Source organism: Somniosus microcephalus, chromosome 11 (genome assembly GCF_052327205.1).
Source record: "Somniosus microcephalus isolate GS21.2 chromosome 11, FLI_Smic_1.0, whole genome shotgun sequence".
Classification (NCBI taxonomy): Eukaryota; Metazoa; Chordata; class Chondrichthyes; order Squaliformes; family Somniosidae; genus Somniosus; species Somniosus microcephalus.
Window position 1 is genome coordinate 229,228,032 of NC_140997.1, and position 18,092 is coordinate 229,246,123.

Consider the following 18,092-nt stretch of genomic DNA (forward strand, 5'->3'; position numbering starts at 1 on the left):
AAAAGTCCTTCATTGGTTGTAAAGAGCTTTGGGCACGCTCCTGAAGGCTGGTGATTGGCCAGATCATCTTCTTTAGGTGTGGGTTGAGATAATCTGCCAGAAAACCGGGGATAGCGCCCCAGCTCTTCTCCGAATAGCATCATGGATCGTTTACACCCCCACCTGAGGGGGCAAATGATGGAGCCTCCGACAGTGCAGCACTCCCTCAGTGCTGGTGTGGGAGGGTCAGAATGGATTTTGTGCTCAAGTCCCTGGAGTGGGACTTGAACCCATGACCAGCTAGACTCAAGAGGCGAGAGTGCTGCCCCACTGAGCCTCGGCTTTGCACTCGCACGATAGGAACTAGGCAGATACTGCCGGCCTCATTGCATACAGGACCCTCGGCTGGTCTGTCACACAGAGGAGATGTTGACCCCCATTGATCGGGTCTGGATTTGACACCAGCTCCCCCGCACCCCCACCCACGGTGTCTAACCCACGTACCACCCAGTCCTTCAGAACCCTTTCATCCCTCGCTGGTCACTGACTAATAAGCGTCACGTCTGACCTGTGGTCACTGCAGGGACCCTCAGCCGCATGCATATCTTGATGTGACAATGCACCCTCAGTCACAAATTCAACAACCGATATGAATGCGTCCAATTTTCAAATGCAGCAAGCTTTGCAAACTGCAATACACGATAACGAGGAGTCGTTGAGAGTTTGCATTCCTCAATAAAATGACTGTGAAGCTCCACCGACCAGGGACGGCTTTACTATTTGAAAAATAATGTACACACAAACCCTTTCTAAGGCGCTATTGAAACAGTAGCAGTACATCATTGTAAAAGGCGAACCAGCAGTCTATACTGAACAGAGATTGACTCAAAGCAATGCTTCCTCACCCCTCCCCCAGCCAGACAATGCCAACCAGCGCCACTTTGAGTGTGGGGCACTGTAGGAACCCAAATCATTAACCCTGGATATCTTGATAAGACGCAATTTAATGCATTCCTCAGCTAGCTCATTGTTCCTGCAAACACTGTATCATTGTGGCTCCAACTCACTGTAAATTCTTATTCAGAAGAGCAATTTGTTTTTTTGTCAAATCAAGCAACGATGTCCTGCACAGTCAAGGACTTTGTGACACATCCCCTGCTTTCACTTTCGCCCGACCGGCACAGTGGGCGAATGGGTCGCTCATTGCGGCACGGAGTCCTACAAAAACAGGAGGGCCTGGGGCTGATCCGCGGGCTGTGCCGAGTTTGATCATCTCACACAAAGGTCGCTATCCAGTGAGGCCCACTGGAAAGTGAGAGTGAGTGAAAAAACTGAGAGAACGAGGGGGAAAGATAGTGAGGGGGGAGAGAGCGAGGGGGAAGAGAGTGAGGGGGGAAAGAGAGTGAGGGGGGAGAGAGAGTGAGGGGGGAGAGAGAGCGAGGGGGGAAAAGAGAGTGAGGGGGAAAAGAGAGTGAGGGGGAGAGAGTGAGGGGGAGAGTGAGGGGGAAGAGAGTGAGGGGGAAAGAGAGTGAGGGGGAAAGAGAGTGAGGGGGAAGAGATTGAGGGGGGAGAGAGAGCGAGGGGGGAAAGAGAGTGAGGGGGGAAAGAGAGTGAGGGGGAGAGAGTGAGGGGGGAAAAGAGAGTGAGGGGGGAAAGAGAGTGAGGGGGAAGAGAGTGAGGGGGGAAAGAGAGTGAGGGGGGAAGAGAGTGAGGGGGAAAGAGAGTGAGGGGGAAAGAGAGTGAGGGGGAAAGAGAGTGAGGGGGGAAAAGAGAGTGAGGGGGAAAGAGAGTGAGGGGGGAAGAGTGCGAGGGGGAAAAGAGAGCGAGGGGGAAGAGTGCGAGGGGGAAGAGAGTGAGGGGGAAAGAGAGTGAGGGGGAAGAGAGTGAGGGGGAAGAGAGTGAGGGGGAAAGAGAGTGAGGGGGAAAGAGTGAGGGGGAAAAGAGAGCGAGGGGGGAGAGAGTGAGGGGGGAAGAGAGTGAGGGGGGAAGAGAGTGAGGGGGGAAAAGAGAGTGAGGGGGAAGAGAGTGAGGGGGAAAAGAGAGTGAGGGGGAAAAGAGAGCGAGGGGGGAGAGAGAGCGAGGGGGGAAGAGAGCGAGGGGGGAAGAGAGCGAGGGGGGAAAGAGAGTGAGGGGGGAGAGAGTGAGGAGGGGAGAGTGAGGGGGAAGAGAGTGAGGGGGGAAAGAGAGTGAGGGGGAGAGAGAGCGAGGGGGGAAGAGAGCGAGGGGGGAAAGAGAGTGAGGGGGGAGAGAGTGAGGGGGGAGAGTGAGGGGGAAGAGAGTGAGGGGGAAGAGACTGAGGGGGGAGAGAGAGCGAGGGAGGAAGAGAGCGAGGGGGGAAAAGAGAGTGAGGGGGAAAAGAGAGTGAGGGGGGAGAGAGAGCGAGGGGGGTAGAGAGCGAGGGGGGAAAGAGAGTGAGTGGGAGAGTGAGGGGGGAAAGAGATTGAGGGGGAAGAGATTGAGGGGGAGAGAGAGCGAGGGGGGAAGAGAGCGAGGGGGGAAAGAGAGTGAGGGGGAAAGAGAGTGAGGGGGAAAGAGAGTGAGGGGGAAAGAGAGTGAGGGGGGAAAGAGAGTGAGGGGGGAAAGAGAGTGAGGGGGGAAAGAGAGTGAGGTAGAAACAGAGTGAGGGGGGGAAAGAGAGTGAGGGGGAAGAGATTGAGGGGGGCGAGAGTGAGGGGGAAAGAGAGTGAGGGGGAAGAGATTGAGGGGGTAAAAAGAGAGTGTGGGGGAAAGAGAGTGAGGGGGAGAGTGAGGGGGAAGAGAGTGAGGGGGGAGAGTGAGTGAGGGGAAGAGATTGAGGGGGGAGAGAGCGAGGGGGAGAGAGTGAGGGGGAAAGAGAGTGAGGGGAAAGAGAGTGAGGGGGAGAGAGTGAGGGGGAAAGAGAGTGAGGGGGAAGAGATTGAGGGGGGAAAGAGAGTGAGGGGGAGAGAGTGAGGGGGAAAGAGAGTGAGGGGGAAGAGATTGAGGGGGGAAAGAGAGTGAGGGGAAAGAGAGTGAGGGGGAGAGAGTGAGGGGGAAAGAGAGTGAGGGGAAAGAGAGTGAGGGGAAAGAGAGTGAGGGGGAGAGAGTGAGGGGGGAGGGAGTGAGGGGGGAGAGAGTGAGGGGGGAAAGAGAGTGAGGGGGAAGAGATTGAGGGGGGAAAGAGAGTGAGGGGAAAGAGAGTGAGGGGGAGAGAGTGAGGGGGAAAGAGAGTGAGGGGAAAGAGAGTGAGGGGGAGAGAGTGAGGGGGGAGGGAGTGAGGGGGAAAGAGAGTGAGGGGGAGAGAGTGAGGGGGGAGAGAGTGAGGGGGAAAGAGAGTGAGGGGGAGAGAGTGAGGGGGAAAGAGAGTGAGGGGAAAGAGAGTGAGGGGGAGAGAGTGAGGGGGAAAGAGATTGAGGGGAAAGAGAGTGAGGGGGAGAGAGTGAGGGGGGAGAGAGTGAGGGGGAAAGAGAGTGAGGGGGAAAGAGTGTGAGGGGGGAGAGATTGAGGGGGGAAGAGAGTGAGGGGGGAAAGAGAGTGAGGGGGAGAGAGTGAGGGGGAAGAGAGTGAGGGGGAAAGAGAGTGAGGGGGAAGAGATTGAGGGGGGAAAGAGAGTGAGGTAGAAACAGAGTGAGGGGGAAGAGATTGAGGGGGGAAAGAGAGCGAGGGGGGGAAGAGAGCGAGGGGGGAAGAGAGCGAGGGGGGAAGAGAGCGAGGGGGGAAGAGAGCGAGGGGGGAAAGAGAGCGAGGGGGGAAAGAGAGCGAGGGGGGAAGAGAGCGAGGGGGGAAGAGAGCGAGGGGGAAGAGAGCGAGGGGGGAAGAGAGCGAGGGGGGAAGAGAGCGAAGGGGGGAAGAGAGCGAGGGGGGAAGAGAGCGAGGGGGGAAGAGAGCGAGGGGGAAAGAGAGCGAGGGGGAAAGAGAGCGAGGGGGGAAGAGAGCGAGGGGGGAAGAGAGCGAGGGGGGAAGAGAGCGAGGGGGAAGAGAGCGAGGGGGGAAGGAGAGCGAGGGGGGAAGGAGAGCGAGGGGGGAAGAGAGCGAGGGGGAAAGAGAGCGAGGGGGGAAGAGAGCGAGGGGGGAAGAGAGCGAGGGGGGAAGAGAGCGAGGGGGGAAGAGAGCGAGGGGGGAAAGAGAGCGAGGGGGGAAAGAGAGCGAGGGGAGAAAGAGAGTGAGGGGGAAGAGAGCAAGGGGGGAAGAGAGCGAGGGGGAAGAGAGCGAGGGGGAAAGAGAGCGAGGGGGGAAAGAGAGCGAGGGGGGAAGAGAGCGAGGGGGGAAGAGAGCGAGGGGGGAAGAGAGCGAGGGGGGAAGAGAGCGAGGGGGGAAGAGAGCGAGGGGGGAAGAGAGCGAGGGGGGAAGAGAGCGAGGGGGGAAAGAGAGCGAGGGGGGAAAGAGAGCGAGGGGAGAAAGAGAGTGAGGGGGAAGAGAGCAAGGGGGGAAGAGAGCGAGGGGGAAGAGAGCGAGGGGGAAAGAGAGCGAGGGGGGAAAGAGAGCGAGGGGGGAAGAGAGCGAGGGGGGAAGAGAGCGAGGGGGGAAGAGAGCGAGGGGGAAGAGAGCGAGGGGGGAAGGAGAGCGAGGGGGGAAGGAGAGCGAGGGGGGAAGGAGAGCGAGGGGGAAAGAGAGCGAGGGGGAAAGAGAGCAAGGGGGGGAAGAGAGCGAGGGGGAGAGAGAGGGAGACGGGAGGAGAGAGGGAGGCGGGAGGAGAGAGAGGGGGGAGAGACAAACCCAGAATGTCGCACTGAAATTAATCAAAATGTGAAAACTGAGATTGATAGACTTTTGTTAGGCAAGGGTATTAAGGGTTACAGAACCAAGACAGGTAGATGGAGTTAAGGTCCAGAACAGCCCTGATCTCACTGAATGGTGGAATGGGCTCGAGGGGCTGAATGGCCTCCTACTGCTCTTTTGTTGCCCTGAGGTTGGAGGAGCTTCAGCGAGAGTGTCTTGGCTGTGGAAATCCCCTCCATCTTTGAATAACTTGCCAACACTCAGCACCTCGGCCCACAGATGGGGAGTGGCTATTGGGGATGAAGGAGTCTGCAGAATGACAGAGGGTGGAAAACATTGGCAGGGGTGGGGGTGGGGGGGGGGCTGGTGGGAGTGGAAGCAGTGTATCTAAACAGTAATGATCCTTGCCCAATTACATCACCACATCCAGCCATGGGGACCACACCCGAAACTGCAAGAAGTTATTTCATCTCTAGAAGCACTGAACCGCCGGTGTAATCTTAAACTGACTCACGGCAGCTTGACCTGAAATACTCCCGCGACTCGAGCACACAATCCCGGCCGACACTGCCAGTGGAGAGGGTGCTCTGCACTGTCTGAGGTGGCGTCTCGCGGATGAGCCGTTCAACCGAGGCTTCGTCTGCCCTCTCAGCTAGGCCGTAAACGATCCCGCGGCCAGCGTTTCGAAGAAGAGTTCTCCCCGGTGATCTGGGCCAATATTTACCCCTCACCCAGCAGCTCTAAAAGATTACCTGGTCATTATCACGTTGCGGATTGTGGGAGCTCGCTGTGTCGCGTTTCCCTACATTCCAACACTTCAGAAAGTACTTCACTGGCTGTAAAGCGCTTTGAGGCGTCCCGAGGTGGTGAAACTTATAAAATTCTAACAGGACTAGACAGACTAGATGCAGGAAGGATGTTCCCAATGGCGAGGGAGTCCAGAACCAGGGGTCACAGTCTAAGGATAAGGGGTAAGCCATTTAGGACTGAGATGAGGGGGAATTTCTTCACCCAGAGAGTGGTGAACCTGTGGAATTCTCTATCACAGAAGGCAGTTGAGGCCAATTCATTAAATATATTCAAGAAGAAGTTGGATATATTTCTTAAGGCTAAAGGGATCAAGGGATATGGGGAGAAAGCAGGGACAGGGTACTGAATTTGGATGATCAGCCATGATCTCACTGAATGGCGGAGCAGGCTTGAGGGGCCGAATGGCTTATTCCTGCTCCGATATTCTATGTTTCTATGAAAGGTGCTATAGAAATGAAAGATCTTCGGGTAAGCATTCTCCAAGGTGGCCTTCGAGACACACGACAACGCAAAATCGTAGAGCAGAAACTGATAGCAAAGTTCTGCACTCATGAGGACGGCCTCAACTGGGATCTTGGGTTCATGTCACGCTACATGTAACCCCACCTGACGTAGGGTCATCCAGACTCGAGTCGTCGTTGGCTTGTTCTCTCTACACAGATGCGGCCGGACCTGCTGTGATTTCCAGCAAAAAAAATGTTTTTTTGTCTGTTTTTTGTTTTTCATACAGACCCCAGCATCGGCAACATTTGACCCCTTGTGACCCCACCTCATTATTCTTTGATGTAATGTTTTCCTGACTGACCTGTTTGGACACCATTCACACCTTTGATTGTTGTGATTATCTCTCTGCCGAGGTGTGATAAATGGCAGTTAGAAAGATTACCTGTAATCATCTGACATTATTCTCTGACTATATAAGCTGTGTCTTTATGCATCTCTCCACTTCACCTGACGAAGGAGCAGCGCTCCGAAAGCTTGTGATTTCAAATAAAACTGTTGGACTATAACCTGGTGTTGTGTGACTTCTTACATTTGTCCACCCCAGTCCAACACCGGCATCTCCACACCATTTCTTTCTTTACACTGGGTAGAAACACACAGACACTGTACCAAGCTTGGCCTGGGCAGGGCTGCCCACCAGTTGCTTACCGAGGTGTTCTGGCACTGCACGCTGGTGCTGTTGAAGCGCAGGGCCGGCACACGGTGCACGGTCCCCTGGATGTTGAAGATGCACTCGTAGCTCCGTTGTCCCGACTGCGGCTGGGGCAGGTTCTTGGCCGCCAGCGTGATTGGCTTGACCACTCCCACCGGGATGAAGATCTCCGTGGAGGGTAGAATCTGCGGACAGTCCTGTAAAGAGAACAGAAGGCCCTTGAATTGTATCTGAAGCATTCCTTCCCCTCAGCCATTGCTCCAATAACAACACGTGTTTATCCAGCACCTTTAACATAGTAAAACGTCCCAGGGCGCTTCACAGGAGCGATTTATCAAACACAATTTGACACCGAGCCACATAAAGAGACATTAAGACAGGTGACCAAAAGCTTGTTCAAAGAGGTAGGTTTTAAGGAGCATCTTACAGGAGGAGAGTGAGGTAGCGAGGCGGAGAGGTTTAGGGAGGGAATTCCAGAGCCGAGGGCCCAGGCAGCTGAAGGCACGGCCGTCAATGGTGGAGCGACTGAAATCAGGGGATGCGCAAGAGGCCAGAATTGGAGGAGCGCAGAGATCTCGCGGGGGTGGGTGGGGGGGGGCGGTTGTGGGGCTGAAGGAGGTTACAGAGATAGGGAGGGGTGAGGCCATGGAGGGATTTGAAAACAAGGATGAGAATTTTAAAAATTGAGGCGTTGCTGGACTGGGAGCCAATGTAGGTCAGCGAGCACAGGGGGTGATGGGTGAGCGGGACTTGGTGCGAGTTAGGACACGGGCAGCAGAGTTTTGGATGACCTCAGGTTTATGGAGGGTAGAACAATGCTTAGCAGTCATTCTGAAATGATGATATCCTGCGTCTAAGGGAATGGCCGAAACAATCCTGTTCCACCCTGAATTCTAGTCCCCACCAACTCAACACTTCCGAATAAAATAATTTTCACATTGAGAGTCGGTATCAACCGTGGCTCATTGGGTAGCACCATCTCCTCTGAGTCAGAAGGCTGCGGGTTTAAGCCCCACTCCAGAGACCTGAACACAAAATCTAGACCAACACTCACAGTGCCAATAGTGAGGGGAGTGCTGCACTGTCAGAGGTGCTGTAAAACATAAAAGATCCCGCGGATTTGAAGAAGAGCAGGGGAGTTCTTCCACGTGTCCTGGGCCAATATTTATCCCATCAAAAACAGATTATCTGTTCATTATCACATTGCTGTTTGTGGGAGCTTGCTGTGCTACCGCTGGGGCGATGTGCTAGAGGGTGAACAAACTAGAAAAACAACCATCAGAAAAGAGTAAAGAGAGGCTGAGAGATAAAGGGAGATAGAGATAGAAAGACAAGATATACACTCAAACCAAATCCATTTTATAATTGTGAAAACTTCAATTAGGATCACCTCAAAAATCACAAAACAACCCACAACTTTAACCTTCACACTAAAAATCTTTCCCAAAATCCTTTGTGCAAAGACCCTTCGATAATTTTATTAAATTTAAGCTTTATAAATGCAATATCCTATAATAAGGAGATGGAGCATCAGAGCAGCCTCACCAATTCATTTGGATAGCAGGCTTTCTGTTTTCATCAGCTGTGTCTCAGTGGGCAGCGCTCTCGCCTCTGAGTCAGAAGGTTGTGGATTCAAGTCCCACTCCAGAGACTTGAGCACATAAAGCTAGGTTGACACTCCAGTGCAGTACTGAGGGAGTGCTGCACTGTCGGAGGTGCCGTCTTTCGGATGAGACATTAAACCGAGGCCCCGTCTGCTCTCTCGGGTGGATGTAAAAGATCCCGCGGCCACTATTTCGAGTAAGAGCAGGGGAGTTTTCCCCCGGTGTCCTGGGGCCAATATTTATCTGGGAAGGCGCCAAACACCTCGAGTCTCTTCGCCGGAAGACAAGCGCAAGGAGTGCATGTCAACCCAAGCACCCCACCCCTTCAATCACCATCTGCGCCACCGGTGACAGAGACTGTATTGGACTCATCAGTCACCTGAGAACTCATTTTTAATGTGTCATAGAGTCATAGTCATAGAGTTATACAGCACAGAAAGAGGCCCTTCGGCCCATCGCGTCCGCACCGGCCATCAAGCCCTGTCTAATCTAATCCCATTTTCCAGCATTTGGTCCGTAGCCTTGTATGCTATGGCATTTCAAGTGCTCATCCAAGTGGAAGCAAGTCATCCTTGGTTCCGAGAAGACGAAGAAGATGATTTATCCCTCAACCAACATCATTAGAAAAACAGATGATCTGGTCATTATCACATTGCTGTTTGTGGGAGCTTGCTGTGTGTAAATTGGCTGCCGCGTTTCCTACATTGTAACAGTGACTACACTTCAAAAAGTATTTCATTGAGTGTAAAGCATTTTGAGATGTCCGGTGGTCGTGAAAGACGCTATGTAAAATGCAAGTCTGTCTGTCTTTCTTTCGAAAGTAAATGGTATCAATTACAGACTCTCAGAGGGAATTTGGTCTTTCTCTCCGATAACAAACGTATCTTGAAAATTCACAAATGCATCTTTACATCGCGGCTGTTGCAGAAGTGCCTCAAATCGCCGAGCGAGATGACGGACGTGCTCCATTCGGTGCCGACAGCACCTGCCATGCACATTCCCCGGCCTCCTGGCGATCCATTCAGAGCTTTCAGTTCAGAAAGATCAGCTCCAGGGATCATCAAAAAACCCGCTCATTGCGACGGTTCGAGGCGGCAGCGGCTCGCCACTACCTTCTCGAGGGCAATTAGGGATGGGCAATAAATGCCGGCCTTGCCAGCGACGCCCACATCCCGCGAATGAATTAAAAAAGATATCGTCACCTCGGTGTCACTCCTCCCACCCCGGTTACTTTCGCCCCCACAGCCACAAGTTGGGTCAACAGACCTGGCAGCAAAACTCGTGTGCAAGTGCGTTAACCCAACGCTGGAACAAGCGGCTCTACATTCTCCCCCCCGCCCGCCCGAGTTCACCCGACAGGAGAACCCCACATTTCGCATCGTGCTTTCAGTAACGTACAAAAAGTGCCACGAAGGCCCTGTGATGAAAGACAACGGCATGAAAAGCAACGCTGACAAGCTGACCGAGATAAGCAGGAGGGGCACTTTAAGCTGCAAGTGGAAGGAGAAAGGCCCAGGCATAGGGGCCTGGAACAGAGTGAATGTACCCGGAGTTACATTACACCAACACCTGTCCATTGGAATGCCCGTCTTCAAACAACTCCTAAACAACCAAACAATTGACCAGCATCAATTGAACTCAAGTCTCCCGAGGAAGTTAAATAACCACGGGCGAAAGATCCATCGATAAAATTCTGTTAAATTTCTCCCAGTCCTCTAAATAATACTGCAAGATATTAGTTTGTGATGTTTGATCAATTGAATATCACAGACATAGAATTACACAGTATTCACAGCACAGAAACAGGCCATTAGGCCCAACTGCTCCGCGCCGGTGTTTATGCTCCACACGAGCCTCCTCCCACCCCTCTTCATCTCACCCCATATCCTTCTATTCCTTTCTCCCTCATGTGTTTATCCAGCTTCCCCTTAAATACATCTCTGCTCTTCGCCTCAACCACTCCCTGTGGTAGCGAGTTCCACATTCTCACCACTCTCTGGGTAAAGAAGTTTCTCCTGAATTCCCGATTGGATTTGTCAGTGGCTATCTTATATTGATGGCCCCTAGTTCTGGTCTCCCCCACAAGTGGAAACATCTTCTCTACGTCTACCCTATCGAACACCTTCATAATCTTAAAGATCTCTTTCAGGTCACCCCTCAGCCTTCTCTTTTCTAGAGAAAAGAGCCCCAGCCTGTTTAATCGAATCTATCGTCCCTTCAGTCTGATGTGTATTCAGAACTAGATACAGAGAGAGAAATCATCTTTACAAAAATAGATCGACTTTTCTTTATTACTCTCTCACCCCCGCGGGTGATTCACCAGTCCATCTTTTGAACGGCCCTGTGGTTGATGTGCTTTGAAGCCTACCTCTTTGACCAAGCAACTACACTTCAAAAAGTACTTCATTGTCTGTAATGCGCTTTGGGACGTCCCGAGGTCGTGAAAGGCGCTGTAGAAATGCAAGTCTGCCTGTTTTACTACGTTAAAGGCGCAATATAAATGCAAGTTGTTGTTGCTTGGAAACTGCAGCGAGAAGAAACAAACACACACACAGCTGCAGTTTAAGGCTCATTTCCCCCTGCTGTTTAATAAGTCTGGTTCAAACTCTATGACTGGTGCAGTGCAACCTCAGGGGGAAAGACCCCTGTGCTCTGCCAGAGATGAAGTTTCATTCACATCTGCACGTTACGTCACTGGTTATTATTATACATTTTTTTTTAAATGCTCATTCAAGGGAAGGGCTGTTGAGCAATAACAAAGTGGAACATTTCCTATTTCAGATACCCAACATGAAGGGGAGGGAACACTTCACACTTCACACTTCAGCACCCGGTGTCAGTGCCAAGTATTCCCCCCTCCCGGGCCCCCCCCCCCGTCCACCCCCCTAGCCCAGGTCAGGGACAGCAGGGGTGAGAGATCCCGAACAAGGCCACCCGCCATTTTAACGTGCCGTACCTCAGCCCGGGCTCAGTGGGTAGCGCTCTCGCCTCGGGGTCAGGAGGTCGTTGGTTCGAGTCCCACTCCAGAGACTGGAGCACAAAATCCAGGCCGACACTCCCAGTGCGGTGCTGAGGGAACGCTGCACTGTCGGAGGTGCCGTCTTTTTCGGATGAGACGTTAAACCGAGGCCCCGTCTGCCCTCACAGGTGGACATAAAAAATCCCATGGCAGTATTCCGAAGAAGAGCAGGGGCATTCTCCCCAGTGTCCTGGGCCAATATCTATCCCTCGATCAACATCACTAACCTAGAAACATAGAAGATAAAAGCAGGAGTAGGCCATTCGGCCCCTCGAGCCTGTTCCGCCATTTAATGAGATCATGGCTGATCATCCAAATTCAGTACCCGGTCCCTGCTTGATCCCTTTAGCCTTAAGAAATATATCTAACTCCTTCTTGAATATATTTAATGAATTGGCCTCTACTGCCTTCTGTGGTAGAGAATTCCACAGGTTCACCACTCTCTGGGTGAAGAAATTCCTCCTCATCTCTGTCCTAAATGGCTTACCCCTTATTTTTAGACTGTGACCCCTGGTTCTGGAAAATAATTATCTGCAGTTTAAGGCTCATTTCCCCCCGCTATTTAATAAGTCTGGTTCAAACTCTTTGACAAGTGCAGTACAGCCTCAGGGGGAAAGACTCTCGTGTTCTTCCAGAAGAAAAAAAGACTTGCATTTCTATAACACCTTTCACGACCACCAGACTTCCCAAAGCGCTTTACAGCCAATGAAGTACTTTCTGAAGTGTAGTCACTGTTGTAATGTAGGAAACACGGCAGCCAATTTGCGCACAGCAAGCTCCCACAGTCATCGTCACATTGCTGTTTGTGGGAGCTTGCTGTACGCAAATTGGCTGCCGCGTTTCCCACATTACAACAGTGACTACACTTCAAAAAGTACTTAATTGGCTGTAAAGCGCTTTGTGACGTCCTGAGGTCATGAAAGGCGCTATAGAAATGCAAGCCTTTCTTTTACCTCAGCCAAACCATCAGCCCGGCCGGCGAACACACTTCTTAACACGCCATGCAGCGTTACCTGAGCTGCACGAAGATTTATGAAAAAAAAAATTGCAGGACCCCCCTCCCCGGGGATCTCGTAATGGGCATCTGGTGTAACTCTAAGCAATACGGAAGGTCCGGGGTTCGAGCCCTGGTCCATGCTGAGGTCAGGGGTCAAAACCAGTGACCTGCTGAAACCCTAATCCATGCCTTTGTTACCTCTAGACGTGACTATTCCAACGCACTCCTGGCTGGCCTCCCACATTCCACCCTACGCAAACTGGAGGTCATCCAAAACTCGGCTGTCCGTGTCCTAACTCGCACCATGTCCCGTTCACCCATCACCCCCTGTGCTCGCTGACCTACATTGGCTCCCGGTTAAGGAGCGCCTCGGTTTCAAAATTCTCATCCTTGTTTTCAAATCCCTCCATGGCCTCGCCCCTCCCTATCTCTGTAATCTCCTTCAGCCCCACAACCCCCCGAGATATCTGCGCTCCTCTAATTCTGCCCTCTTGAGTATCCCTGATTATAATCGCTCATTGGTGGCCGTGCCTTCTGTTGCCTGGGCCCTAAGCTCTGGAATTCCCTGCCTAAACCTCTCCGCCTCGCTACCTCTCTTTCCTCCTTTAAGACGCTCCTTAAAACCTACCTCTTTGACCAAGCTTCTGGTCACCTGCCCTAATTTCTCCTTATGTGGCTCGGTGTCAAATTTGTTGTCTTAAAATACTCCTGTGCAGCGTCTTGCGACGTTTTACTACGTTAAAGGCGCTATATAAATACAAGTTGTTGTTGTTGTTGTGGGCAGCTCAGCACCACAGTGGGTGTTGCGATTACCCACTGAACCACGGGGGCAGTACACCCAACATTACTCATACAAAAGCGTTGGTGGCCACTGCAGTCGTTACTAAAAAGGTCCTGTTGACGGTGAAATGAAGAACTTGTGTTTGTAGAACAGTTGCGCTCGCATCTCTCAAAGCGCTTCACGCACAATGCATTACTTTGAAGGGCCGACGGTGGTTTACAGGCAAATTCAACAGCCAATTTATGCACATCAAGAGCTGACAAACAATAACGAGGTGAATCACAGAATCACACAGCCACAGAGGGAGGCCATTCGGCCCGCCATGCCAGTGCCAGCTCCTCAAAGTTGCTATCCAGTTAATCCCATTCCTCTGCCCTTCCCCCATAACCCTGCGAATTTCCAGGTGAATGTTGAGTCAGTGACTGCTGAGAATACCGGCCAGGGCACTGCTCTTTGAAATGTGGTGTGGGACCTTTAAAGTCCACCTGGACCACTGGAGAAGGGTTTTGCATGCCTTTTCATAGGCTCACAAGGCATTTCCACACAGGAGGAGGCCATTCAGTCCATCGTTCCTGTGATAGCTCCGCGCTGGAGCAATCCACTCAAAGACCATTCCTTCTAATATTTCTCTTCAAGTGCTTTGTCTAATGGCCCCCTTGCAACTGACATTGATTGATGTGGCAATGAATTTTATGAAATGAAAGTGAAAGAATTCCTCGGAGCTCCACTCCTCCCGCCTTCATGCTAATCAGGGAAAGTTTGGAGAGTTGCTCAACGTCAACATTAAATATTCAATATTAGACGCTCGAGTGACTCTAGGGCACAATTTAAAAAGTATTTTTGTGCTTTTCAGAGACGGGGGAGAACATAACTGGCACGGTGACAGCCCCCAGAGGGTTAACGATGCAGTCGCCACCATCTGGGAAACCCATTAACGTCTACTAAGGGGATAGTAGATCTGTGGGAAAGTTGTCCCATCCTGTTATCTGTCCGACTTTACTGCGAGTTCCATGGAAGTGTCCCAAAAAAGCAACAAACAGGAAGCACCTGCATTCTCCCAACTCCATCCCTCCATTCCCCTTAAAGGGACAGAGTCACTTCCAGTTTCCATCGTGCAAAAATACAGGCACACGGGAAGGGAAGGGCTGTGATCGCCACTGTGATATCTTGGGACACAGCATATATATATATATACACACACATACATATATACACACACACAACATGGCTTCCCGAAACAACTGTACTGCACGTGGCTTTATTATTATATACATCAGTAGTCCACCAGGTGGCTCTATTACACGTCTCCCTCCTTATTGAAGAAGTTAGAAACATTGAAAAATAGGAGGAGTAGGCCATTTGGCCCTTCAAGCCTGCTCTGCCATTCAATATGATCATTGCTGATCCTCTATCTCAATACCATATTCCTGCTCTCTCCCCATACCCCTTGATGCCTTTTGTATCTAGAAATCTATCTATCTCCTTCTTAAATATATTCAGTGACTTGGCCTCCACAGCCTTCTGTGGTAGAGAATTCCACAGGTTCACCACCCTCAGTGAAGAAATTCCTCCTTATTTCAGTCCTAAATGTCCTACCCCGTATCCTGAGACTGTGACCCCTCGTTTTAGACCCCCCAGCCAGGGGAAACATCCTCCCTGTATCCAGTCTATCTAGCCCTGTCAGAATTTTATACGTTTCAATGAGATCCCCTCTCATTCTTCTAAACTCTGGGCGGCCATTTCTATGACTTTAATGGTACTGATGGTGGTTTCTTGCTCACTGATTGACATGTTGTACACTGACTGACTATGTACTCTCTCTCTTTATCTAAACCTGGCCACCATAAGTAACTGCGTGCACAACTCTTGGTCAAGCACATTCCCAGGTGTTGGTCATGAAGATCTCCTAACAATTTAGACCTGAACCAATTTGGGATAACCACTCTTGCTGCCACATGATACAATCTTTATCCACTGACAATTCATTCCTATGAACGAAGTATGGATGGATATCTTCCTCTGATACCTGATTTGGCCATCCATTTGCTATGTAATCATACACCTTTGACATAATTGGGTCACGTTTGGTTGCCCGACCAATCTCTTCAGCTGTGACTGGCAGCTCATCAATGTATGAGAAATAGAACACTTCTTCCTTATTGGGTGTAACTTGTGATGGGGATGGCAAACTGGACATAGCATCAGCATTACTGTGATCAGCTGATCGTCTGTACTCAATGTCATACACTGACAAAACCAAAGCCCATCTCTGCATTCGGGCTGCAGCTAAGGTTGGAACTGGGGAATTTGGATGGAGGATTGCTGTCAGGGGCTTATGGTCAGTAACTATGGTAAACTTACGACCAAACAAGTATGTGTGAAACTTCTTGACCCCAAAAATCAATGACACAGCTTCCCTTTCGATCTGCACAAAATTCCGCTCACTGGCACTGAGAGTGCATGAAGCAAAGACAATTGGTTTCTCCTCCCCACTATCTAGTACATGAGAGATCACTGCCCCAACTCCGTACGGAGAGGCGTCACACGCTAGCTTGATTTCCTTAGATACATCATAGTGAACTAACATGGTACCCTCTACTAACTGGCTTTTACACCCTTTGAATGTTGTGTCACATTCTTTTGACCACTTCCAAAGGACCTGTTTTCTCAACAGTTCATTCAGTGGATGTAACAATGTAACCAAGTTTGGGAGGAACTTTCCGTAATAATTCAAGAGACCCAAAAATGATCGAAGTTCAGAGACTCTATTCAGAGACATTCTTCGGAGTGGGTGCATTGCTGATTGCATCCAGCTTTCCCTTGGTTGGATGTAAACCATCTTTGTCTACTCTGTGCCCTAAGTACTCCACTGAGTTTTGAAACAACTCACACTTGTGAGCTGTCACTAGTACTCTGTGCTTCTCTAGCCGTTTGAACACTTCATTCAACACCTCATCATGGATTTGCCTGTTTGGTGCTGAAATGAGTATATCATCCAAATAACACACTACCCCTTCAATCCCTTGCAAAATTTGGTTCATCACCCCCTGGAATATGTCGGAGGCAGAAGACACTCCAAATGGTAGCCTATTGAACTGATATAGGCCTCGGTGAATATTTATAGTCAAGCATGACTTGGACTCTTCATCTAACTCAAGTTGTAGGTAGGCGTTTGTTAGATCTAACTTCGAAAAGATCTAGCCACCTGTCAGCGTTATGAACAAATCTTCCACATTTGGCAATGTATTGCGTAGATTACACTCTAGAGCCTGGTTTACGGTTACCGTATAATCACCACACAACCTTACCTTACCATCTGACTTAGGTACAACAATGGGTGTAGCCCAATTACTCAGATCTACCTTAGAGATAATGTTATCAGTTTCTAGTCTTTTGAGTTCTTGCTCAATTTTCTCCTTGAGTGCGTATGGTACGGGACGTGGTCTGCATCCTTCTGCATTCGGTCACTCACCTTGAAGTCTTGGATCGGACTGCCCGTTTCACTGAACACCTTCGGATACTGCTTGATGACATCATCTCTCGATGCAAAATTTGCTTCCACACGAAAAATCTCATTCCAATTCAGCTTCAGTGATCCCAACCAACTTCTACCTATCAAGGCAGGCATGTCTCCTGCCACTACTATGAGAGGCAAGCTCTGACACTGATCCTTGTGTTTCACTGGTATGGCAATACTTCCTACCACAGGGATTTGCTCTCCTGAGTAGCCTCACAGCTCTACCTTCGATTTCTCTAGTTGATAATCACGCAACGCGTCACGATATAGTGATTCTGGTACTACGCTCACGGATGCACCAGTGGCGATTTCCATGGGTATCCTGGTTCCTGCGACATCTACTTGGATGACGATACCTCGCAAATCGCTGTTAGATACTTTTGTGCTCCTGATGACGTGAATCTCCAGAAACTCCTCGTCCTGCTGCTTCTCTTCAACGGTATGTAGTGTCTGGTGATTTCTACTTCTAGCATTGCCAGTCGGTTTACACTTCTGTCAGGACACCTTCACAAGATGCCCAGTTTTCTTGCAGTAGAAACACTCTGCCTTCACATATGGGCAGCTTTGAGCGATGTGCTGTCCCAGGCACCGACAGCACGACTTCAATGCACTGTTACCTTGGCCAGTTGCTGAGGCCCAACTGCCTTTTACTTTTAGCCTGCAGCCGATTCACCTCGGTTGTCTGAGGACTGGAAATGGCGCGGAACTCTCGGGAGTATCGGTCGGCCATATCCATCGACATAGCTGTCTGACAAGCTAAGTCAAAAGTCTAGTTAGGGGTTGTCAACAATTTACTTCTGATACGCTCATTTTTCAAACCACAAACAAAGTGGTCACGCAAAGCTCGGTCCTGAAAGTTTCTGAAACGACAGTGAATGAGAAGCTTTTTTAAAGCTACAATGTACTCACTGATACCCTCGTCATTTAATTGATCACATGTTCCAAAATGATAACTTTCAGCAATTTCCAGGGGCTCAGGACTGTAGTGCTGTTCTAACGTGGTGAGGATCTCCTTCAGTGGCGTGTCCTTCGGCTTGGCGGGAACAAGCATATTTTTCAGGGTTTCATCCACCTCGGGGCCTGCTTCAGTCACAAAAATAGCCCGTTTCATTTCTAAAACCGCCCGGTTACGGTTTACATCACCGGGGACTTCGACGATACTATTCGCGGTGAAAAACATTTCTAGCCGCTCCACATACATTCCGAAAGTCTCTCGGTCATGATGGAGCTCACCCAAGCGCCCGATTATTCCCATAGGCGCTGCCATCTAGGACTCTGGCAACGTCGACAGTTCAGCCACGTGTGCTCAAAATTTACCTCGGATTTTTAAGTTTTTCTGTAAAATGAAGATCCTCTAACAGTCCCTCCGTCGGTTGGCAGGATTATCCCCCAACAAAAGTTTCAGCTAGGTGTTAAGTCTGTGGGTTGTATTATAAATAATCACAGACTCCACTGTTAACAAAATAAAACACGTCTTTACTATTCAGAGGCTCGGGCGATTCTGCCCTAGTTAACGTATCACAACCCTTATATACTGGTGTGGTCACTATCG

At 50.4% G+C, this 18,092-nt stretch overlaps 1 protein-coding gene across 1 annotated transcript in view; it reads right to left on the bottom strand.

Moving 5' to 3' along the window:
• Positions 1–18,092, bottom strand: part of LOC147111318 (plexin-A1-like) — a 616,616-nt gene that overhangs the window by 258,547 nt on the left and 339,977 nt on the right. The window contains exon 10 of the mRNA XM_086002083.1: positions 6,619–6,819. Within this exon, the coding sequence (XP_085858209.1) occupies positions 6,619–6,819 (201 nt within the window). The remainder of the gene's footprint in view (positions 1–6,618; positions 6,820–18,092) is intronic.